Source organism: Astatotilapia calliptera, chromosome 17, assembly GCF_964374335.1.
Source record: "Astatotilapia calliptera chromosome 17, fAstCal68.1, whole genome shotgun sequence".
Lineage (NCBI taxonomy): Eukaryota > Metazoa > Chordata > Actinopteri > Cichliformes > Cichlidae > Astatotilapia > Astatotilapia calliptera.
This window is the reverse complement of record NC_137438.1, coordinates 21,560,622-21,582,574: the sequence shown is the minus strand read 5'-3', so window position 1 is coordinate 21,582,574 and position 21,953 is coordinate 21,560,622. Positions and strand designations below refer to the sequence as shown.

The 21,953-nt window shown below is 40.9% G+C and overlaps 1 protein-coding gene across 2 annotated transcripts in view; it reads right to left on the bottom strand.

Annotated features, from left to right (window-relative positions):
- The window catches only part of plxnb2a.1 (plexin b2a, tandem duplicate 1), a 230,550-nt gene that overhangs the window by 33,474 nt on the left and 175,123 nt on the right, over positions 1 to 21,953 (bottom strand). For both annotated transcript variants that reach the window (XM_026148328.2, XM_080291728.1), the window contains 9 exons: positions 17,027 to 17,183; positions 15,468 to 15,576; positions 15,207 to 15,318; positions 14,054 to 14,155; positions 13,829 to 13,927; positions 8,361 to 8,448; positions 7,993 to 8,156; positions 4,374 to 4,522; positions 3,857 to 3,992 (listed from right to left, as the gene is read on the bottom strand). In XM_026148328.2, the coding sequence (XP_026004113.2) occupies positions 3,857 to 3,992; positions 4,374 to 4,522; positions 7,993 to 8,156; positions 8,361 to 8,448; positions 13,829 to 13,927; positions 14,054 to 14,155; positions 15,207 to 15,318; positions 15,468 to 15,576; positions 17,027 to 17,183 (1,116 nt within the window). The remainder of the gene's footprint in view (positions 1 to 3,856; positions 3,993 to 4,373; positions 4,523 to 7,992; positions 8,157 to 8,360; positions 8,449 to 13,828; positions 13,928 to 14,053; positions 14,156 to 15,206; positions 15,319 to 15,467; positions 15,577 to 17,026; positions 17,184 to 21,953) is intronic.

The window sequence follows — 21,953 nt, the reverse complement described above, 5'->3', positions numbered from 1 at the left end:
TATGTTCCAGCTGCTGTCCTGCAGGTACAAACGCTTTGATCTCGAACTCACACAGATCGTAAATTTTATGCAGCTCAATAACTCGACCCTGTGGTATTTAGGCAGCAGAACAACTAAGAACAACAACTAAAAGAAAGAAAATAAAAATCCGTGTCATGGCCGAGCTTCACTGTCAGGCACGTTTTCTACTTCTGTGCTGTGCGGGTCAGCTGGAGGGGTTTCTGTTATACTGGAAGGTTCTGTACAGTCCTGACAGGACAACCAAACCAAGAGCAAATATTATGCCTGGTTTACACCCCAGCACAAAGAGCCTTCAAAATGATCAAGTTAAGTCGTCTTTCTTTAGATGCAAGAAGAATCTTATATAAATAAAAAAGTATAAAAATGAATCCAAAGCAAAGAAGAACTATGATATCATTTAAATGAGCGTAGCACATGTGCAGCTGCTGAGACGCACTTAAGCATTCGGCTCGTTGCTGTTGCAGATTTGTTCTCGTTGTTCTGGCAGACAGCGCTGCAAGCACAAAAATAGATATCCCCAACGACAGGCAAACTCATAACAACTCTGCCTGGTTGGAAGTTGAACACACAGAGAAAACAGCAGTGCAGGAGGCAGCAGCAACTGAAGTGTATTCGGTGGGAGAGACAAAGGGAATGCAGACAGTTCTTCACGTTAAAAGGAAACAAACTCCAACCCAGAGACACTCACTAGGGGAGTTGCAGCAGATGGAAATCTGAACAAATCGATGTGGAATTCAAATGAGGCAGCATCAGGCTCATTCACATCAAAGGTCAGCATTTGTCAGCTGCAGTAATTAGTCATTTGTACATCAATTATAACCCAGACGAGCTTATTAGTCTGTCCTCGTGACACACAGAAACTTTAAAGCTTAGGCTGAACAGCTCCAACCATTCAGGAACATTTAACTGTCTTTATAGTCATCTGAAGGCGTTTACTCTAATGTAACTGAGGAGTAAAGGAAGAAAGCCTGTTTGTAATTTTTTTAAAAAAGCACAGGTTTCTGAATCCTCCGTGATGGTTCTGTCACTTTACACCACAATGAAAGCTGAACATGAAAACTCCAAATGGACACTGGAAAGCACCTGGTGCCAAAAAAACAAAAAACAAAATAAAAACAAAACTCAGACTCGGACACAAAGACTGAATTGTCTTGCTTAAAAACCACCGGGGACAGAAGTATTTGCCCCCCAATGAAAATGACTGCTTTTTTTTTTTTTTTTTAAAAGCGCTTCACGAGTGCCTCCAGATTTAAAGGCCTTCCAGTATGAACCTTGGTCTTCTGTTTACCACACAGATCTTTAACGGGATTCAAGTCGCAGCTTTATGCAGGCCGGCGAGTAATGTTACTCCTTCACCAGGAGTGATGCATGTTTTGGGTCCCAGTTTAGCTGCTGACAGCTTGAGGTTTTCTTTAACCTCCTAGGACCTGGCGTCCACATATGTGGACGTCACATTTTGGGTTATTTAGACCAAAATACTGAATTTTGCTCTACAAGGGCCTGATATCCACTTACATTATACTGCTACTGTTCTATCAAAACTTTAAACGAATATCCTCATATGTGGTTCTCATTTTTCACAGCACAATACTCCCACCACCGTGTTTCACTGTAGAAACGCTGATCTTTAGGTTGTAGCCTTCTTTCTCAGCACCATCGCTGTGATCAAAGAGCTCCAGTTTAGTCTAGTTTAGCTTCCAGTGTGAATAATTGTCACTTTCAGTCTGGATTAAGAACATCTTCTTCTGCAGTATTATTCTTGGTCTGCGACCTCACAGTCCATTTCTGTAGAGAGTTTGAGTTTTTACTTTTTTATACTACAATTCCTGACTTGGCTAAGTCATTAATGGGTGTCAGTCAGGTGGCAGTTGTGTTGGGGTCTTTGGACACATGTCTTACTAGAGTCTTTGTAATCTTTAATTTCCTTCCTCTGCCAGGCTGGTTTTGTACTGTGTGGCTTTTTGACATTCTTGATCATACTTTTCACTCCAATTCCTGACACCTGTGAACTTCAACAATTCATTTCCTTTTGTTTTTGGTATGGTATATTCTCAAGTGACAGTTCAAACCTTTAGTTAAGTTTTTATAGTATTATTTATTTATTTATTTTTTATTTTCTAAAGAACATTTTATTGTCATCTCTATATTTTTAAAAGGTGAGTAGATAGTATTAAGTACTGTATAAAGTATGTTTTCTTTCTCTTCATCTTGGTGAATCATTGGCCAGTGGATATCTTGTGGGCATTATGAAAGCTCTGCCTGTAGTTTGGACTTTCTGTTCATGAGCAGCAAAGAAAGTTAAAACAGCTTTACCCATGCAGGATTGACTGAGAGGCAGCACCAGTGCCGACTAATCTATAAATCCGGATTATTCTGAACTGTGAATCATGCAAAGCTACCCTAGAGTGCAGGTATATAAATACAGCGACAGTTTAAAGCTGTGGAAGTATTCTTTGTTTTCATGATTCAGCAACACGTATTGCTGCAGTTTTTGTGTTTTTTTCTGAGGGCAACTGCACATGTGTGTTTTTTGTGATTTGTGACTTTTCATTAATCGACCTACCTGTTCAAAAAATGTCTGTAAAATACTCAAAATGCTCCTTGTAATCATAATGTTATCCAATTTCACCTCTAACACGCCGAAATTCATCACATTTGAGAAGCTAAAAGGAGTGAAAACATTTGGATTTTGAATATTTTTGAAACACGATGTGTTCTTGTTCATGAAAAGCCCAACATCGTGGTCAGCATGTTTATTAGTTTCATTTTTCTGCGTAGACACTGAGACAAATCAGCAATGTAGTAATCTGAAGTTTCAACCCTGAGCTGAGTCGCAGCATTTAAAGGCAGTGACGCACTGCTGATGAACTAAATTAGTCATTTTGGTCTCAGCAGTTTGCTTTAATTAGCTTTTTGTCAGTTCAATAGAAACAAACAAGAAATATGAATGTGAACAGCGATATTCAAATTAAGCAACTGAGCCGAGTTCAAGAAACAAAACAGAACAGCAGGTGAAGCACATTTATTTTGATCATGTTTGTTTCTCCTCTTGTGCTATGCGAGGGTGGGGGGGATGACTGGAAACTGAATGGACTTTGGTGCGGCGGTGGTGAATTTGTATGCGAGGAGTATTTTCACGCACTGTCGCTTCTTTAGGGAGACCGTTTCCTTGCATCGCACCAGAGAAGAGCCGCATGCTTTTACTTTGTTAGAAACCTTTTAATGTTTCTGGGATTTGATCTCTGGGGTTTGAAGCACTTGTGTCAAACAATGTTCGGTGTTGCCTCAGAGACTTTGAGAAGGTTTGCATGCAGTGTCTGCAGGTTTAACTACACCAGACTGAACAGTTTTTTAAAGCTTCCTGAAGTTGAACTAAGATGCTTTAAGACAGAAGATCAGGAGACATTTCTACAGCATTTCTAATAGCAAACTAGTGTACAGATAAGACACATGTTAGCTGTTAACATATGTGGGGTCTGATGCTCATTATGCTATGAAGCCTGAGCTGTATGTAAAGGAGCCTCTGGTGTTTTCAGGGGGATTTATCAGTTTATTACTGATCTTCGTTAATCATCACTGTCTTAAATTACAAGTTGAATCAAAAAGCCTGAAACAAGCTACAGAAACATCTTTCGCTTTAGTCTGCTGGTGTGTGAATAACACAAGCAAGGTCAGGCGTCTATCTACTGACTTATTTCTTTTTATCCATACCCACGATTACCCATAATTACCTTACTAGTAGACAAACCCCACACTCTTATTTTGAAAGTGCTGATGAGCACCTGCTACTTTCATGCGTTTCCTGACCGTGTGTTAGAGGAAGGTCTTGACGTACCCTGTAGGTAAAATAGACCTGAGATGTCCCCGATCGTTCTCCTTCAACTGTTATCTCCACTGGTCCGCTGTTGGTCCTTTCAAACGGGAGGTCCTGCGGTGGGTTTCGCTTCGCCGGGCCAATCTCACACACCACGCTGCCGACAGAAAACAACAGAGGCCGCGGTTCAGAAAACAGATGGAGGCCCAGAATTCAAATAACTCAGTGCCCCCTCTTGAATCAACCCCTTAATTGTACATTACATATGGAGATTACTTGCAAGTATGTAAGCAATCAAGTTTTGGGTCAGGCTAATAGATCAAAGCCTTCACCTGCGGGGCAGTGCCTGGTACAATCAACCAAAAAAAACAAAATGACGTGCAGAAACACTAAGCTTTTATAGATTTTTATCTTTAGCTAATAATTCATGTCAGCACACTGCTACAGGTGCATGTGAAAGAGCTTCAGCTTAATGTGTAAAAGCAACAGGTGAGCTTCTATCTGCATGTTAACGAGGCCGTCGCTCCTGTTAGAGTACCTGGTTGAGACAGAGTATCTGTCCTCCTGGTGAATGCAGTCCACTCCAGCCACTGTGATCTTTTTGATGTCATCCTTCTTTATTCCCATGTTGGAGCCTTTGATGGTCACTGAGATCCGGCCATTCAGAGGGCCGTACCGAGGGCTGATCTGGAGAAGGAAAGAAAAGACTGTTTGATATCACAGATCATAGCAGGAGAGCTGAAATTCCAAAACCTGCAATAATACCAAAGTTACTTTTTCTGTCAATCAGTCACACAAGCTGTGGGCAGAAACAGGTTTGAAAGGTCCTTACAGAATACTGCACAACAATCAAATATTAACAATTTTGGCTTCCTACAATTAAGCAAACGCTACCGAGTGATAATGAAGATGTAAAGCATTCCCCAAATCACAGAATGATGGGACGCCTGCATGCGCCACTCACAGCTCACCAGTTTCTGCTTGGCCAAAGTGTCCAACAAATGAAGGCTTCAGGGATGCTTCAGGTGAAGCTGAATGCTAATTAGAGTGTAGCACAGTGTAAAGGTGAAAACAGCGCCGTGCTGCTTTTATTTTAATGATAAGTGACCTACCGACCAATGAATACGTCCATTTTCTAAAACAAATATTCCATTAATTGCACTTTGTAATATTTAAAAACAATATTTTTTTCAAATATTTCAGATTTAATAAAGAAAATATTTTTATAATTCTGTGCTTTTTGGGGTTTTTCTCTCTGTACTACGACTTTATGAATTAAAGGGAAAAATCTGAAAATGGGAAAAAATCTAAAGAAAGATAAAAAAACAAATTGTAAATATTTCTGCTTCCAATGTTATGACATTAATGTATAAATATTCATAAAGATGTTGAAGTACAGCCTGTGAAAACACATCTTCTGAAGCAAAGGCTCGGCATATCTGCTTCAATTTGGGCCATCTCATCTTCAATTTGACGTGACTGCACGACGTATAAGATCAAATTCATCTTGTATATATTCACCTCCCTGTCGTCCTCAGCAAAGTCTGCTGTGGAAATAACTAACTTCTTCTGGCATAATCAGCCGCAGCCCAGAGGAAATCAAGACGGGGCCTGAAACAAATGACTGATGTTCCAGAGAAAATAGGAAACATACTGAAGCAGTTCAGCCAAGGAGGAGAGAAACAGCGAATACAATATGGGAAGGAAAAAAATTAGCTCAGTGACAAAAAGAGAAGAGATGAATTTGTGGAAAGATGTGGATTTCTAAGACCGTCCACACAGATGTAGGTGAGGGTTCGTGGATTCTTTGCTTTGTTTAATTTGATGTACAACTAAAAGAAAAAAATCCTGAAGAACAAAATTGATACTGAACAAAATGAACAAAAAAAACCAAACAAAATTCAGTTTAATAAATTAGGACGGGGGTGTCCAACTCCAGGCCTAAAGGGTCCTTGATCCAACACTGCTCATTTAAATGACTAAATTACCTCTTCAACGTGTCTTGAAGTTCTCCAGAGGCCTGGCAATGAACTAATCATTTGATTCAGGGGTGTTGACCCAGGTTGATATCTAAAACCTGCAGGACACCGGCCCTTGAGGCTTCAGGTTAGACACCTGTGGTTTAGGAAGATGATCGACTGCCATCTCAGACAGATTGGTGAAAGGTTGCAAAGAATTGCTGTCTAATTTCTAAACCACGCATATTGGTTGCAATGTGCTGGCAATCAACCCTTTGCAAAAAGGGAGTCGACTCAGCTGGATGCCAACTAGGTATTGGTTATTCCTCCTAAGTAAAAGCAATCCTACCAAACGCCTATTTTCCAGTTAAACTGGTACTTAATGTAAGTAGTAGCAGAATTTCTATGTATGTAGCTGCAAACAGATTTGAAGTTTTGGCCAATTTATCACAGTTAATGGATGTATTAACCCAAACAGACTGCATGTGATTGCCAGATTGGCCCCATTCAACGGCAAACTGAGAGCAGACCGACTGTCTGATTGCTGTTTTATCGCCATCTTGATGTGGCAAAGCTGCTTTGAGCTGAATCTGAGTGGCCGCAGATTCGATCCCCATCTTTGAAGTAACTATTTCAAAGGCAACGAGGTGGCAACTTCATAATTCTGGTTGTGCTGCTTTAGTGTGACTGTAATGCATCTCACCCATTTAAACTGCAGTAAAGATAAAAATGTGTATTATTAATAGTGTGGCTAACTTGAATGACCTCAATTAATTCAAGTGATTGGAGTCGACATAATGATCGTGGAGTGAAGTTAAATGCTGCCAATTAATTAATCTTTACTTCCAGCTTTAGTGTCTTATTTAATACTAATTAGCAGGTGTTTGCTTCTTTGTGTTGCACAAATATAGTCTGTGGATCCAGCTTGCTAACTAGGCAAGCCAGGGTTAGCTGATAACGTAACACTCCGTTTCTTTAAAGATGATGGCCATCAGGTTAAAAGTGAGAAACTTTTAGGCTTTGCACCAAAAACTTGGATGCTAACCAAGTAAGAGCACTTACAAAAATATGTTGGTGAGCAAATCAGGTTGTGCAAAGTGACAAAAATCAAACAGATCCATGTAAAATCATTCTTGTCCTCTGTCATCCATAAGATTGCTTTCTATGTATGTTTTTTTTTCTGCAGCCGCAGCACATTTCAGAGCTGGTTGCAGTTTTCCCACTGCACTCTTTTCTACAAAGGACAACTTCACATGAACAACGGTGTGATTTATGTCAGTAGGTTTTCTCGTCTTCTGTTACGATGAGAAGGGAAAATGCAATACTGGCTCTATTAAAGGTGCTACTCACAGATCTTCTCCTGGATTTCTGCTTCTGTTAAATGACACAGCCACATCACAGCTCTGCGGTTTAATCTCTGAAATGCTGTGAGGTCACTCTCTGGTTCAGTGCAGATTATAAATGGAACATGCTGCAGTTTTTGTTCAAGTCTTTGTGGTTGTTATATTTGTGTGAAACTGAAGAATAAGACATTCTTGGTGCAGATCTTTTACTTAGTCCCAGGAATTCTCACCCAAAACTGGGATATCTGAACATGATAAAGCTCTCTTATTAGAACTTTTTACCTGTGATTTTGCTGAATGATGATGAGTTGGGTTTTCCTTTTTTTACATATGAACAGGACGTCAATGTGAGGAAGATCTGTTTGAGAATCATGTTTCAGGTTTTTGTGTGGACAACACGATTGCTGAGTTGGGGGAGAGCTGGTGCCCAAAGCAAAGGAGTTTAGCGAGAAGTGGACCAGAAGAGGGAAATTGCGGATACCAATGGCAGAAACTAGCTTCATCTGTTGGGTGTCTGGACTTTTAGAGCGCTCAGATATCTGGAGGAGCCTCAGAGTATGGTTGCAGGCTTTTCACATAAAAAGAAGCTGGGTGAGGTGAAAACATCTGAAGTAAATGATCCTGTTTATCCTGCTGCAACCTGCTTCCAAATAGGATAAACAAAAGTAAATGGATGGAAGGATAGATGAATCTCACTGCCATAGTCTTACAGAGGGTAAAAGTTACCGCACATACATTTCACTCATTCAAACCCGTCAGGCTCCCAAACATAGAACCAATCCTGTCCATAAAGAAGTTCCAACAGTGTTTCCTACCGACATGTCAGAGGTCATGGCTTTGTGTTTTTATGACTCACATCAGTGATTTCTGGGTTGGGGCACTGCGCTGGCTGCGGTGAACGGCAGAGTTCCCGGTAAACGCAGCTGTGTGAGGCGGCGCACCAAACACACTGGTACTTGGAGTCGGCATGTTTACACAGGCTGCAGTCCTCTCTTCCCACTGAGCAGCTATACAGTACGACTGTTGGGGAGACAGCGGCAAGAAGAGGAGAGGAAGATGAAGAAGAAGATTGAGAAGAGAGGGTGAGGCTAATTATCATAATGCAGCTGGAAGTGAATTTGAAATGAGCGAAGGTGACACTAAAAACAGCGTGATAACTGCACTTTCACACTTTATCCTGATTTATGTGCGATTGTGAAGTGTCTGTGTTGGTGAAATACCAACCTGTCAGGGTGCTGTCAATCTTCCTCTCAGTGTCTCTGTCCTTGATGTGGAAGGATACGTTCACCTCCTGCTGCTCGTCGTATTCAAACTGCACACACAGACACACGGCCATGTTTCCATCACTTCAGAGGACATTTCATTAACTAAAAAATATGTTTCTGGAGACCAAAACCACTGCCCATCTTATCCAAACCGTAATCATAGTTTTAACTAAAAAAAAATTAATGACTTATATTAAGAGAATCTAAAGTCCCAGTGGTGTTGTGGTGGTTGTGTCTTGGAAGGACATACACTGCAGCTTTAACCTAATACAACTACCTCATGGACTGAGTATATAAAGGATGGACTTGGATACCACGGCGACGTTCTACATTTGGTTTGTGGAGAGTTTCGAAGCCAATTTGGTTGTTACCCTCTTTGATTTTGAACCTGGCTCATACATTCGCAGCTTGTCAATTACAAGCTAGCCAAACCCTAAAATATACAGTACAGTGCTGTGCAGAAGTCCTGAGCCTCCCTTCATTTCTTTACATGTTGCTAGAAAAATGGGACACGGGTGGAGCGATTTATTGAAACATGCAAATAAAACAGAGTTTACACAATTCTAACAAGTTTAATAGTCAATATTTGGTGTGACCACTTTTATTCTGCAGCACAGTCTGAACTCTGTCAGGCGGCTTTCTGCAATTTGTTTTTAAATAGTCTTCAGGAATAGTTCAACAGGCTTCCTGAAGGACATTCAAAGCTCCTCTTTGGTTGTTTCTGCGCGCGCGCACACACACACACACACACACACACACACACACACACACACACACACACACACACACACACACACACACACACACACACACACACACACACACACACACACACAATAATATTGAGGCCAAGCCATGACTCATAGTGTTCCACTGTGTGTTAGCTGCCCAGGTAAGCTTTCTCTGCATCAGCAGTGTGTTTGGGATCATCGGTATGTTGCAAAACGAAGCTGTTACCACTCAGATGTTTTCCAGATGGTGGATTAAAATCTGATGGTGCTTTTCTGTGTTCATAACACCATCAATTTTGACAAGATCCCCAACACCACTGGCTAAAATAAAGCCCCAAACCACAACAGAGCCTCCACTGTGTTTTACTGAAGAAGCTCACTGTTGTACCTCTCTCCTGACCCTCTAACAAAAAATATAAAATTTCTGTTGATTATTTTTTGTGTGATCTGGCATACCTCAGCCTTTTCTCCTTGTTTCACATCTACAACCGCTCTTCCACTGAGACCATTCTGATGAGGCTTCAATGAACAACATATGGATCATCTGAAGGTCCAGATGTTTCTCTCAGGCCCTGTCAGGACTGCGTGATTTTTTCTCACCAGTTTCTAAAGAACATGTCTTTCAGATACGATTCATCTGATGTAGAAAGCTTCTGCTTCACCAGTTCTTTGGGAAGTTGGTGCAGAAATATAAATATGTATCTAATAAACTGTTATCTTTGGCATTTTTCATAAATTCAACTAAAGAAATAGGAAGAAATGATTGTTACTAGCAGCAGGTACAATTACTGGACTAAAAATGAGTGAAAAAGCAGCCAGCACCCTTCAAAAGGCCTGGAAAACTAATGCTCGAGACAACTTCAAGAATCAAGAAAAACTGGCTCCTTGAAATAACAATATAAAGAAATGACGGGTGCCTAAGACTTCTGCACAGCACTGTGCCCTGTTTCCTGTTTTATTCAAAATATATGGATAATAATTTATGAAATAAACACAATGACACATGATGTTTATTGGGGTCCAAGATATTCAGTTCTTTTCTCTCACACTGCCGTACAACCAAAGAGCAGAGCAGTCGCCTCCTGCTGGCTGTTAGAAAGAATGCAGGCTCAAGATACTGGTCCAGTTGTTTCATTTTTCAGGCCTGGCAGCTACATCCATCTCTGATATAGTCTGATTCCACATCTGCTTTAATAACATAGGAAACACAGCACTAACAGACAAGCGTCTGATTTAAGAGACATTTTAAAGACATTTTGCTGACATTTAAAATGAAAAACTCACGTACAAAGGAACACTTTTGTATTGCACAGTAAGTGCTTTCTTCACCACTTATCAAAATTCCCCACTGACATTATGCAAAAAGCAGTGTGACACTGTTATCCAATGTTATGTCCATTGCATCATCTCCTGGAGCTTCCACTTCCTCTACCATGCAGAACACTTTAGTACTGCTTTACAGAAGGCGGCGAAGTTTTATATTTACGTGACGCCTACAAGTCCTTAAATGACAAACTATCAGGCAATTGTTCCCAGAGTTTGTCCTCAATGCGGTTTGATCAGGTTACTTATAACACCAGGAAGACGGTGCTGCCTACATGTTAAACTCAGGAACAGAGATTACATGAAAGACTACAGCATGAGTGACTGGAGCCCCCCGACACACACACACACACACACACACACACACACACACACACACACACACACACACACACACACACACACACACACACACACCACTGTAGCCATAAATCAAGACAAGTTTTCTTCAGGATATGTGGAAAAAAAAAAGTGGGGAAAAAACTAAAAGAAGAGGAAAAAAAAAAGTATCATGTAGAGACAAATACCAGAGATAATGAGAGGAAAACCTGCAGTGACACACACAAACATGAAAGCACACCCCCACACAGACACACACACTCTTTAACTGCATATTGGCAGACTTGGACTCAGCGTGAGGCAAGGATCAATGGAGGCAGAAAAGAGGAAAAACTGGGGGGTGTACGAGAGGGATGCGAGCAAAACGTCACTGAAACAAACACACACGCACACACCTGCGGTTCAGTGAATCAGGGAAAATAATTATCCATCTCTATAGTCCATAAGGGGGCGCCATTGCACACATCCGTTTGACAGCACAATCAGTGTGTGCTCAACAAAACTGAAAACAGCTGACGAAACACATAAAACTAAACACAAGCACAAGATTTCAGAAGCAATGAACTTAGAGCTGCGCTCGAAACACTTTCTGACTCCCAATCATGTTCATTTACTCACAAATTAACTGCTAACGATGCACTAATTGTCTAATTATCATTAATGATGCACTCCCTGATTTTTCTATAGCTTTCGGCAGCGACGGCGAGCTTGAAAACATAAACAGAAAGCCGAGAAGCGGAGAGAGATTTCATTCTTTCTGGAGGCTGCTAATGGACGCAGCACAAGAATCAGAGTGGGGTTTTTTTTTAAGTGGGTTTTAATTTGTGTACGTTAGTAAAGACACAGAAAAAGCAGCATTACTGTTCACATTCAGAGACTGCGTTCTGTTTTTATCTTGTCAGCTGATTCTTTCCTGTTCAACACTCCTTTTTAGCTTTTATTCCTGTGCCCTTTTTAAAGGCTTTCAGTGGTTTCATAGTAGAGACTTTACTAAGTATTTGGATTATTTACAGCACTGTGCAAAAGTCTTAACCTACGCCCTTCGATTTGTAAGAAGTCAGACCTTTCTTGGAATGTTCTGAAGTGGTCCAATAGTTCCCCATGCTTTCTAAGGGTCATTTAGACATTGGCTGCTTTTTTACTCATTATTAATCCGGTCCTTGTACTTGACCATTTTCAGAGGAATATTTTGGTTTGTTAAGCCTCTTTGCAGTGACCTGTCAATCACTCAAGCATTAAAAATTTACCCAACTCATGCAGCCTGTCTAAACTATTAGGCGAAAATTTCTGAGGAGAGTGGACAAGTGGAGGACAGTGGCAGGCCTAAAAAACTAGCAGATCTGAAGAATCCAGCACAGCCTGACAGAGGTCCTGTCAAATGTCTGCACCCAGGATTATTTCCAGTTCTACATTTTTATTCAGGGACTCTACCTGTGTGAATTTATGTGATTCATATTTCTAAAAAATGCACCTTGTTGCCGACCTTCTGTCTTTTTCTAGTCACATTTCTTCAGGAAATGATGCTGAGTGTTGCTGCCGTAATGTTTTGTGCTGTAAATGTTATAAATACAGACAAGCGGGTGGAAAATATCACTATGTCAACTAAGGTTAAAAACAGAACAGAGCTTTGCAGTCACGAGGGTGAAATGACATGGCTGCATTAAGAAATGCTGTTCACCCTGCTCTCCGCTCAACATGTTCTCTTGATCCACTTTAACTCTTCCTTTATTAAAGCTTTCCGCATCTCTGAAGTCAAATTTAATTAAAGATAATCCTGAAAGATGGAAATACAGCACGCCAAAACGAGGACAGCGTCAGTGCAACCCGAGTTACACTGCAACATTCACTCCACTCCAAAAGTAGCACTGCTGTATGATTAACTAATCTTAGCATATCTGCATGTTAGCAGTGATGATCTCTGTTCAGTCATGCTGACCTCCTGATGGAGCGTTGCTTTGAATCGTGGGATGCCATCTTCTCCTTTTCTTTCAGGGAGGATCCTTCAGTGTATCCTGTGCTAAAGGAGGTAAATAAAGGAAGCCCTGAGGCACCTGTCCTTAGTGTTCAGAGAATCAAACCAGCTCGTATTACGGCTTAAGCACAGATCAGTGTCTGTGCATGTTCATCCAAGTCTTCTTTCAGATGTTTCACTTTCCACCCAAGAGCAGTCTTCATGAGTAAAAGAGGCCATCTACGTCGACGTGGACCGACCATCAGAGAACCGTAATGGCCTATTACACCAACTATCAGCCACCTTGACACCCCTTGAGATTCAGATGCTCAGACTCAAATGAGGACAGGGTGGGTCAATGAGTCTCAGGACCTCCTCTGAGGTGACAGCCTGACTGGGGTTCAACATCTGGTAACCTTTTAGAACTGAAGAAGTCTTCGGGATAAGAGGTGACATGTCACAAACCTTCAATTTGCCTCCAACTGGTAGTTTCAGTGATTAAGAAACCCTGATGAAAACTCTGACGAACTATAACGTCACATTTACTCTAATTAGATGACTTTGTGTGCTTACATTCACAGCTGTGTGTCTGAGATGACCACATTGGATGGAGCGGTCTGAAGTCTGTGATTGGATCACAGAGATTACTTGCACATACACTGACCTCATTATGACCCCCAACCTGTCACGATGACTGCCATTCCCTGAGCCTGGTTCTACTGGAGGCATCCTCCTGTTAAAAGGGAGTTTCTCCTTCCCTCTATCACCAAGTGCTTGCGCTCAGGGGGTCGTCCGGTTGTTGGGGATTTCTCATTATTATTATTATATGTGCTAAGATATGCTAAGGGTCTTCATCTTACAATACAAAGCACTCAGAGGAGATGAGTGCTGTAATATGGCACTATTTAAATAAAACTGAATTGAACTGAACTGAAAACCTTGGTCTTGTTTAACATGAACATGAGTTAACAGGTCTGCTTTAAGTATGAAAATCTGCACTGAAACCAGAATATTTGTCAAAGTATTTAATCTTTATCACAAATTTTAACAAGGTTGTCCCCTCTTCCTCCTCGTTATACTGACCTTATATCCTCTGAATCTGAACTTTGATGTCTCCTCCTCCTTTGCCACCTCCTGCTCGCTGTGCTTCATCAGCTCAGTCCCGATCAAAAATGTCCGGTCCTGGAGAGACACACACACACACACACACACACACACACAACTGAGAGAAATGATCACACAGATGATGTTGACGACAATATTTGGATGTTTATGAAGCAGTAAGTCAGCAGCTCTGACTGATCTCACCATGTAGCTGTCCAGGTTTCTTCCCTGGAAGCTGATGGGGATCTGGTAGCCCACAGGGATCAACGCCGGCTCCGGAGACTCAAACTGAGGACAATTGTCGGACTACATCACAGAAAGAGAAGCAGGAGCAGAAATATTAAGCTCAACAGCTAACAGCACAGTTCACACCTTCAAATACAATGTAAGTACTCATGGGGAAACAAAACACTTCAGGCAATGCTGTGAATTATCCATCCTCGAATCAAATCATCATAGCTCACTGTGAAACACTTCAGACACTTAACAACTCATCAATATAAACAGAGAAACATTCAATTTCCTTGTTAATATTTGATGTTAATGATGAGCTTCGGCCACTCCATACTCTTTCGTCCCCATTACTAGGTAGACTTCATATGCAAGTTAGAGCAAATATCCTATCAGCTAATTATAGTGGTAAAACTGAGTACACCTGCTGGGATTTTCCCACACAACCACCTCTGGAGTTTACAGAGAATGATCCAAAAAAGAGAAATTATCCAGTGAGCGGCTTTTCCTCTTTAAGAGGAAAAGTCCATGTTGAGGAGAATGGCCAGACTGCCTCGTGCTGATAGGAAAGGCAAAAGTGCTCAACTGACCACTTGTTACAACCAAGGTATGCAGAAGAGCATCTCTGAATGCACAACACATTGAACCATGAAGATGATGGCCTGCAGCTGCAGAAGACCACACTGCTTTCCAATCTGTTAGCTAAGAACAAGAAACTGAGGCTACAGTTTGCACATGCTCACCAAAATTGTACAACAGAAGTCTGGGAAAACGTTGCCTGGTCTTATCGATCTCAATTCAGACAGCAGGGTAACACGAGCTGCTCCATCCTGGCTTCTATTAACTGTTCAGGCTGCAGGTGGTGTGATAGTATTTGCTTGGTACACTTTGGGCCCCTTTATTACCAACTAAGCATCATCTAAACACCACAACCTACCCTGTCTGTCCCTTCAGATGGACGGACATGTGCACGCCATCTACTAAAGGCTGCTTCTATGTACCATGTCACAAAACTCAGATCACCTCAAACTCTCTCTGAGGAGTGTTTCTAGCTCCTTGATGAATCTGTGCTTGAAGAATTAAAGCAGTTCTAAAAGGCAAAAGCTGCAGATTATTATTTTATTACCTGTTGGGGTTTGATTATGTAATCTCCATTCACATTATGGTCGTCGTCACTGCAGCTGTGAGTCTGAGCGTCCCACTGACAGCCCCACTTACTGGTCACACACGCTATACACCTGAAAACAACGAGAAGTGCGTGCCATCACACGTCTGCTTTAAGTATGTAAAGCGGACGTGTGATACACACATATATACATGCGTGTATACTTTTTCGGTATACACGCACGTATATATGAGGGAGGGGAGGTTACATTATCCATCTTACGGTGTATTTTGGTTCTTCCTGACGGTGGCAGCACAGTTGTAGAAGTCATACTTTCCTGACGTCACCTCGATTGAATTCACCACAATCCTCATGGGAACTGACACAAAGTCTACACACACACACACACACACACACACACACACACACACACACACACACACACACACACACACACACACACACACACACACACACACACACACACACACACACACACACACACATTAAAATCAAGGTTTTGTTGGTGTTGTTTTTCCTATTAACTGTTAAAGGAGCAATTTACCGAAAGTCAAACAAAGTAAGTTTCCATGATGCAACCCACTAACAGCCGGCTAACTTAGCTTAGCATCAAGACTGCAAAGCTAAAGGCGGGAGGAGGCAGGATATGACTAACTTTGGTCAACAGTAATAAAATTCCAGCGCCTATCAACTCTGAAACAAGGTGTTTATCAGTTTATATATCAGACGTTATTTTATTATACACATGTGAGAGTAGCATATGCTAATATTTATATCTTTATATTCTTCACATTTCAAGAGTGTGCAATAAAAAAATTACACTAGCACTGTATTCACCAATTTGTTGTATTTTGATACAAAATGTAAAAACATTGGCTTTACTGTTAATATACTTTTTTCCTGTTAATTATTTCTCCATTTATTTCTGTTATACTACATTAATAAATGGCCTAATAACCTTAACCAGGTTACCACTAATACGTGGCACAAAATAAGTGTCAATGTGAGGAGGCAATGTCTTTTAAAAGGGCAAACTGCAACACCTACATTTAATATTTAAAGGTTTTTTAAAACACAGCTCACTTTCTTGCTCCTGGAGCACACAGCTGATAACAGTTACACAGTTACCCTCTTTTTAATATAAAAACAGACAGAACTTATTGTACACCTGAGTAAAAACACAATAGGATTTTAAAATAGTTAGGTTGAGGTAGCTCCAGTCTCGCTGAGAGGAAGCCAAATACATTTACACTGCACCTTTCATCAACAAGGCAGTTCAAAGTCATTAAAATGCATGAGTATGAGATGTAAACAAACAGTAGGTAATAGAAAAGGAGATACACAGTGTGCTATTAGGATTTAAGACGAGCCAAATAAAAAAAAGAAGAAAAACAATAAGAAAAATACATCAAACTGGAGAATAAAGATAACAGTCCAGCTCAAAATATGAATGAATATTCCCAAATCTAATTAAATAACAGGAGGAGTTGGAGAGCATGTTCCATGTTTGTGGACCTGGATCATGATCCAGCTTTGGATAGATTGAGTAAATGATGCAATGACTCAAACTTAGCACTAATTAGCAGATATCAGTGTGTCTGTTCACTTTACACATGCCGCTTTCTAACCAAGGTAATACCATAGCTTTTCCACATTCTCAACGGGTTCTTTTAGGATATTAACATGATTGTGGATTCTAGTTTATGCTTATATGTGTTTTTATGATGTGTAATTGAGTGACAGTCCACTCCAATCCAATCCAATCCAAAGTCCATATACTGAAAACAAACTATCTGTGCATCCTTCATCTGTTCACATACCCTGCTGGTCAGGAGTGGCTGGGATTTCCACAGGGTCGGGCAGCGAACAAGTAACCTGCCCGCCATGTTTCACGGCTCCAGTAAAGAAAGAGCCAAAAACGCACTGCAAGTCATCAGACGGCCTCAGTGCGGGGAGAGCAGGTATGCTGATGTCCACCTGGAGACAGAGTGCACAAATTAAAGGAGTTATGAGGCACAATAAGGGAGAAAGAGAGAGGAGAGTTAGAGACGAACCCGAGAAGGAAAATGAAAGCAGAGAAGTAATTATATTTCACCTCACACCTCAACTGGCTACGGGGAGATAAAGAAACACGAGAGGTGTGAGCCACTGGTAGACAGAGAAAAGGGAGTGTGCTTTCTGTGTACGAGTATGAATTACAGAATAAGACGGGGTGTGACAGAGTAATTAAGATAGGAGCCACAGTATGCATGCACTGTGCAAAGGTTTGAGGCAGTTTCAGGCATCATCACGCAGAGGACTGACCTGATGAATTCACTGTATTATTAACAGCAGCGCTTGCAGAAGTAACACTAAGTCTTATATCTTTTTAAGTTTCTCCTCTAGGAAATGGTGGCAATGCATTTTTATAAAGTTATACATGACATTGTAATATTGTTGTCATATTTTTATTACACCTGGACATTCACCTGTTTTATTAAAAACAACAACAACAACAAACAAACAAACCCAGTCGTAATATTTATTTTTGTTAGTTTGGCTAATCGACATTGAACACATTGAGCAGACAGATTAATATGATGGTATAGATAATCCGGTTCAGAGATGCACTACTGCTCAACAACTAAGAAAAACATGCACAACACAGCAACAGTTTGGTAACCCGGAGACCACCCGGGGCTGCCCCTCTGATCTGCAAAGCACCAGAGCCCTACAGCTCCTGCTGCGCGTGGTGAGCCCACAGGAGGGCAGCGTCTGCAGTCGCTGATTACTTCTGGATCTGCGTTCCTAATCCCACCTAAGGCTATGAGCTACGGGTAGCTACTGAAAGAGTAAGATGGTGGATGCAAGAGGCTGAAATGAGCTTCATCCAAAGGAAAGGAAGTCCAACCAGGGCAGAGCCAGGAAGGAGACTCTGGAGGGATGAAGTCTCTTTGCTTGCTTTAAAATTTCAGTATAGCCTCCACAAATGAAGTGGTGGAGGAGACCGCTGCTGCCCTTGCGACCAGGACCTGGTCAGGGCCATTAATTACACTTGGCTGGATACTCAACTCCATGGAAGAGTTCAACTCAGGATTCTTTAAGTGCCACACCTCTCTCTTATAGTGTCTCAAAGACTTAAAGACCTTGAACTGTAATTTCATACTTTGAAATCCAGGTTTTTCTATATTTGGTCATGAAATCCTCAGAAACTTATAACAGGGACTCATTCTGGATGACCTCCAGCATTAATATGGTCTGAGAGAGACTGACATTGATGAAGTCTCTTGGATTAGTGACTAAATGTTTTTCCCACAGAAATCGCTACGTAAAGATGAACAGAATCAACTTTTTGGGGATTTCCTTACCTGGATGATTGAGAATGCATCAAGACACATTCTAAGCTTGTGATTCCTTATTATCAGGTTGTTCTTAAAGCCTTCAGTGTATCCAAAACACTGCAGCAGGACTGCAAACAGAGCCTATTTCTCCCATATTAGCTTCTCTTCATTGTCTTCCTGTTAAGCCCAGAGTTGTATTTCAAATCGTTTTCCCTGCCAAACTGTAAAGAGCTGATCTTATCATATTATCCCAGCTAGACGGAGCACGTCACTCTCACTCTCATGTCAGTCTTCATAAACATCCATCTACTGCCAGTTTGTGTTCAGGTGACAAACTCGTGGCTTCAAACAGTGCTTTTCCACCTCTTTGGGATGCTGCTATAGCCTCAGGGCATCATGGACTTCACCCTTTCATTTATCCATGCTTTTATATACCACTAAAGGCACTTTCAGCTCTTCCTTCATTTACCAAAGTGTTGCCACACAGGATTTGATTTGGCACAGATTTTACACCAGATGCAGCCCTCCCATTTATCCAGGTTTGGTACCTGTTCTGAGAGAACACCAGCTTGTGACCCTTAAAAGTCCGGGTTTCAAAGAGGGAAACTTTCACCTGTAAGTCATGTGTGTGTTAACCATGTTACCATTTATATTCCATAATTACCCATTTACTACTCTCTGCTGTAGATTGGGCTCTGTATGCTTTTGTAGGCACCCTTGGCAGGTCTCTGGAGCTGCTTACTGGTCCCATACAGCTGTGAGGTGTTTGTTACATCCCAGTAACACCAGCAGAAACTTTGCCATTCAGCTGAATTTGTGTTTGTGCCCATCTGATTAGCCTAAGTCCATCTCAACAGACACCTAACCTCGAGATTCTGGTTGTGCTGGAAGTTTCTTCCTGTTAAAAGGGGGTTCTTCCTCCCCACTGTTGTCAAGTGCTTGCTCAAACGGATCATTGGGTTTCTCTAATACTGTGCAGTCTTGTCCTTACTATGCACTCCCATCCTCTTAATTAAATATTTTTTCTAATTAATATTTCAATAATAATTTCATTCAGTACAGCGCAATTAGCTCAGCGGGTATGTGACTGCAACAATGTTTGGGTATATTTTTTGTCTTATTCTCTTCCACACTGAGAAAGAGAATAAGAGACCGTGACGTGTCTGACTCTCTGTGCATACACATGTGAGTTTTTGTGTGGGAGAGTTGCGGTGATAATTGCTATTCATTGGCACTGTTCAAACATCAGCTCCTCATTACTCTGTGCTGACCTCAACCGATTTAAATTTTGCTGCTGAAGTTTTAATTTCAAAGTTTTTGATCTTAGCGAAACTATCGGACCAGAGAAGCCCCTGGACGAAGTCACCTGGGACGCTTTCTTCTTTTTAAGTATGTAAAACCTCGAGAAGAAAGTTTTTCCTTCTTTTAAAGCTAAAATCCAATTGTCTTATCAGGTTCAAATCACAAACTAGGGGCTGCAACGGAGGCGATGGCACCAAATTTCCCAATTAAGATGCAACAGATTTATCTGTCTGGTCTCAGAAGATTGTATGTTAAACCCCAGCAAACAGAGTCTTCTGATCAGAGGAATATGAGCTCAGCTCCTTTCCACCAGAAACTCACGTCACCTCAAAAGGATTCTGACATTCAAATTAAAATACTGAAGCAAAGAGCAACGTTTGACACCTTTTCAATTTGCAGATCAGAGTTTCTGATTGTATGTGCGACTTTACGAGATTACAGCAGCGCTATCTGAAGCACATGATTAATTAAAATCAGATACAGGCAGGGCTGCAGACGTGACCTGAACTTGACTGCAGACCTAACTCTCCAAAGACTTAATACTTAATGAAAAAAATTACAGACCTGAAAAACAGAAAAAGATAACAGCTTAGAGTAGAAACACATGTTTAGGAAGCTCAAACTGTTATTGCGCCATCATCTTCTTGCTCCATAATCACCTTTGCTGGTTTGATAATCCCAAAATTGACTATTTCTAAAAAGGCCTTAACTGTAATACTTAAAACCCCAACCTTCTTATAGCATCTAAGTCAGAAGGGGCATTTAAGTAAGCCTTAAGACACTTAGTCTAACCTCCTTCCTGTGATTTGTTTGCAGTATAAAGATGTCGCACATCCTTGATTGGAGCAAATGTTGCCAATGAACACAATCAGGGCAGCAATTACTTCCCCCCCAAAACATATTCAACAAAGGAAATCAGATGAATATAAACATAGTTTGAAGTGTGGCGCTCGTATTAATTAGGCGCTGACAAGACTGGGTTTAACTTTTGTTTAACTCTTTTTGGGAGGGGTTACTTTTTAGCTACACAACTTCCTCAGTTAAATTGCTTGTGTCCTGTCTTTCTTGAGTTAGTTACTACAGGTTGAAGATTTGTTCTGTTTGTACCCCTGTTATAAAGAAAGTTTCAAGGACTTGTGAGAAAAGTACACCCTTACTGCTTTCACAGAAATTATGAGGATGAGCACCATCGGGTGCTGCGAATCTTTTGTAGGTTTTGTCGTTTCCTGAGCTCCCTCTCAGACTCTACAGGCTTCAGATGTTAAACATTACAGATCATTAGTTAAAATTATAAAAAGACTCAACAAGTATGGCTTGTTTGGAAGGCAAAAGTTTGGCCATAATGGACAGCACAATGCTGGGAGAAAACTAAACACAACATATTAGCACAAATGCCTCGTACCAGCTGTCAGCACGATGATGCTGATGTTAAGAAAGCTGCGAATAATAAATGCCCACAAATCTTAATGAACTAAAGCAATGCTGAAAGGGGGAGCGGGCCAAAATTCCTCCGCTATGATGTGATAAACTCATAAAGTCACACAGAAAACCACTGCTTCAAGTTATTGCTGTTAAAGGTAGCTCTATTACGCTACCGCTACTCATGGAGGGTCCTTAGCTTTTCACAGGACTGCAGAGCTCCATGATAAATAATACAAAAATGATCAAACAGCTTAAAAAGAAAAAAACTTGGTACATTTAATGTTTGACTTTAAGACTTTTAACTCTCCCGCTGCCCTGAAGGACAACATCTGCTTTTATACTTTGGACTTATCTTGATTAACTTGTAACTTTGCCTCAAACAAACAAATAGACAAATCTAAAAACTGGTTTGAAAGTTTCTGTATTTACGACTGCCACCTACTCGTATTTGCATAGCGTTTATCATAGCCTCACCTGATTGCATTATCACGCAGCCATAATGTTGTTTTGTCGTCTCATCACATCTGATGAGAACAGTGAGGACTATGGTGCCAAAATAAACAATCACCAATGTTATAATCTACATACAAAACATTTTTACCCTCACAGCAACTTCAGTCGTTTCATGTCATTCAAACTTGCGACTGCTGAAACTCTTGGAGCTGAATTTTAGTCCCTAAGAATGCATAATGAACTAGATTTT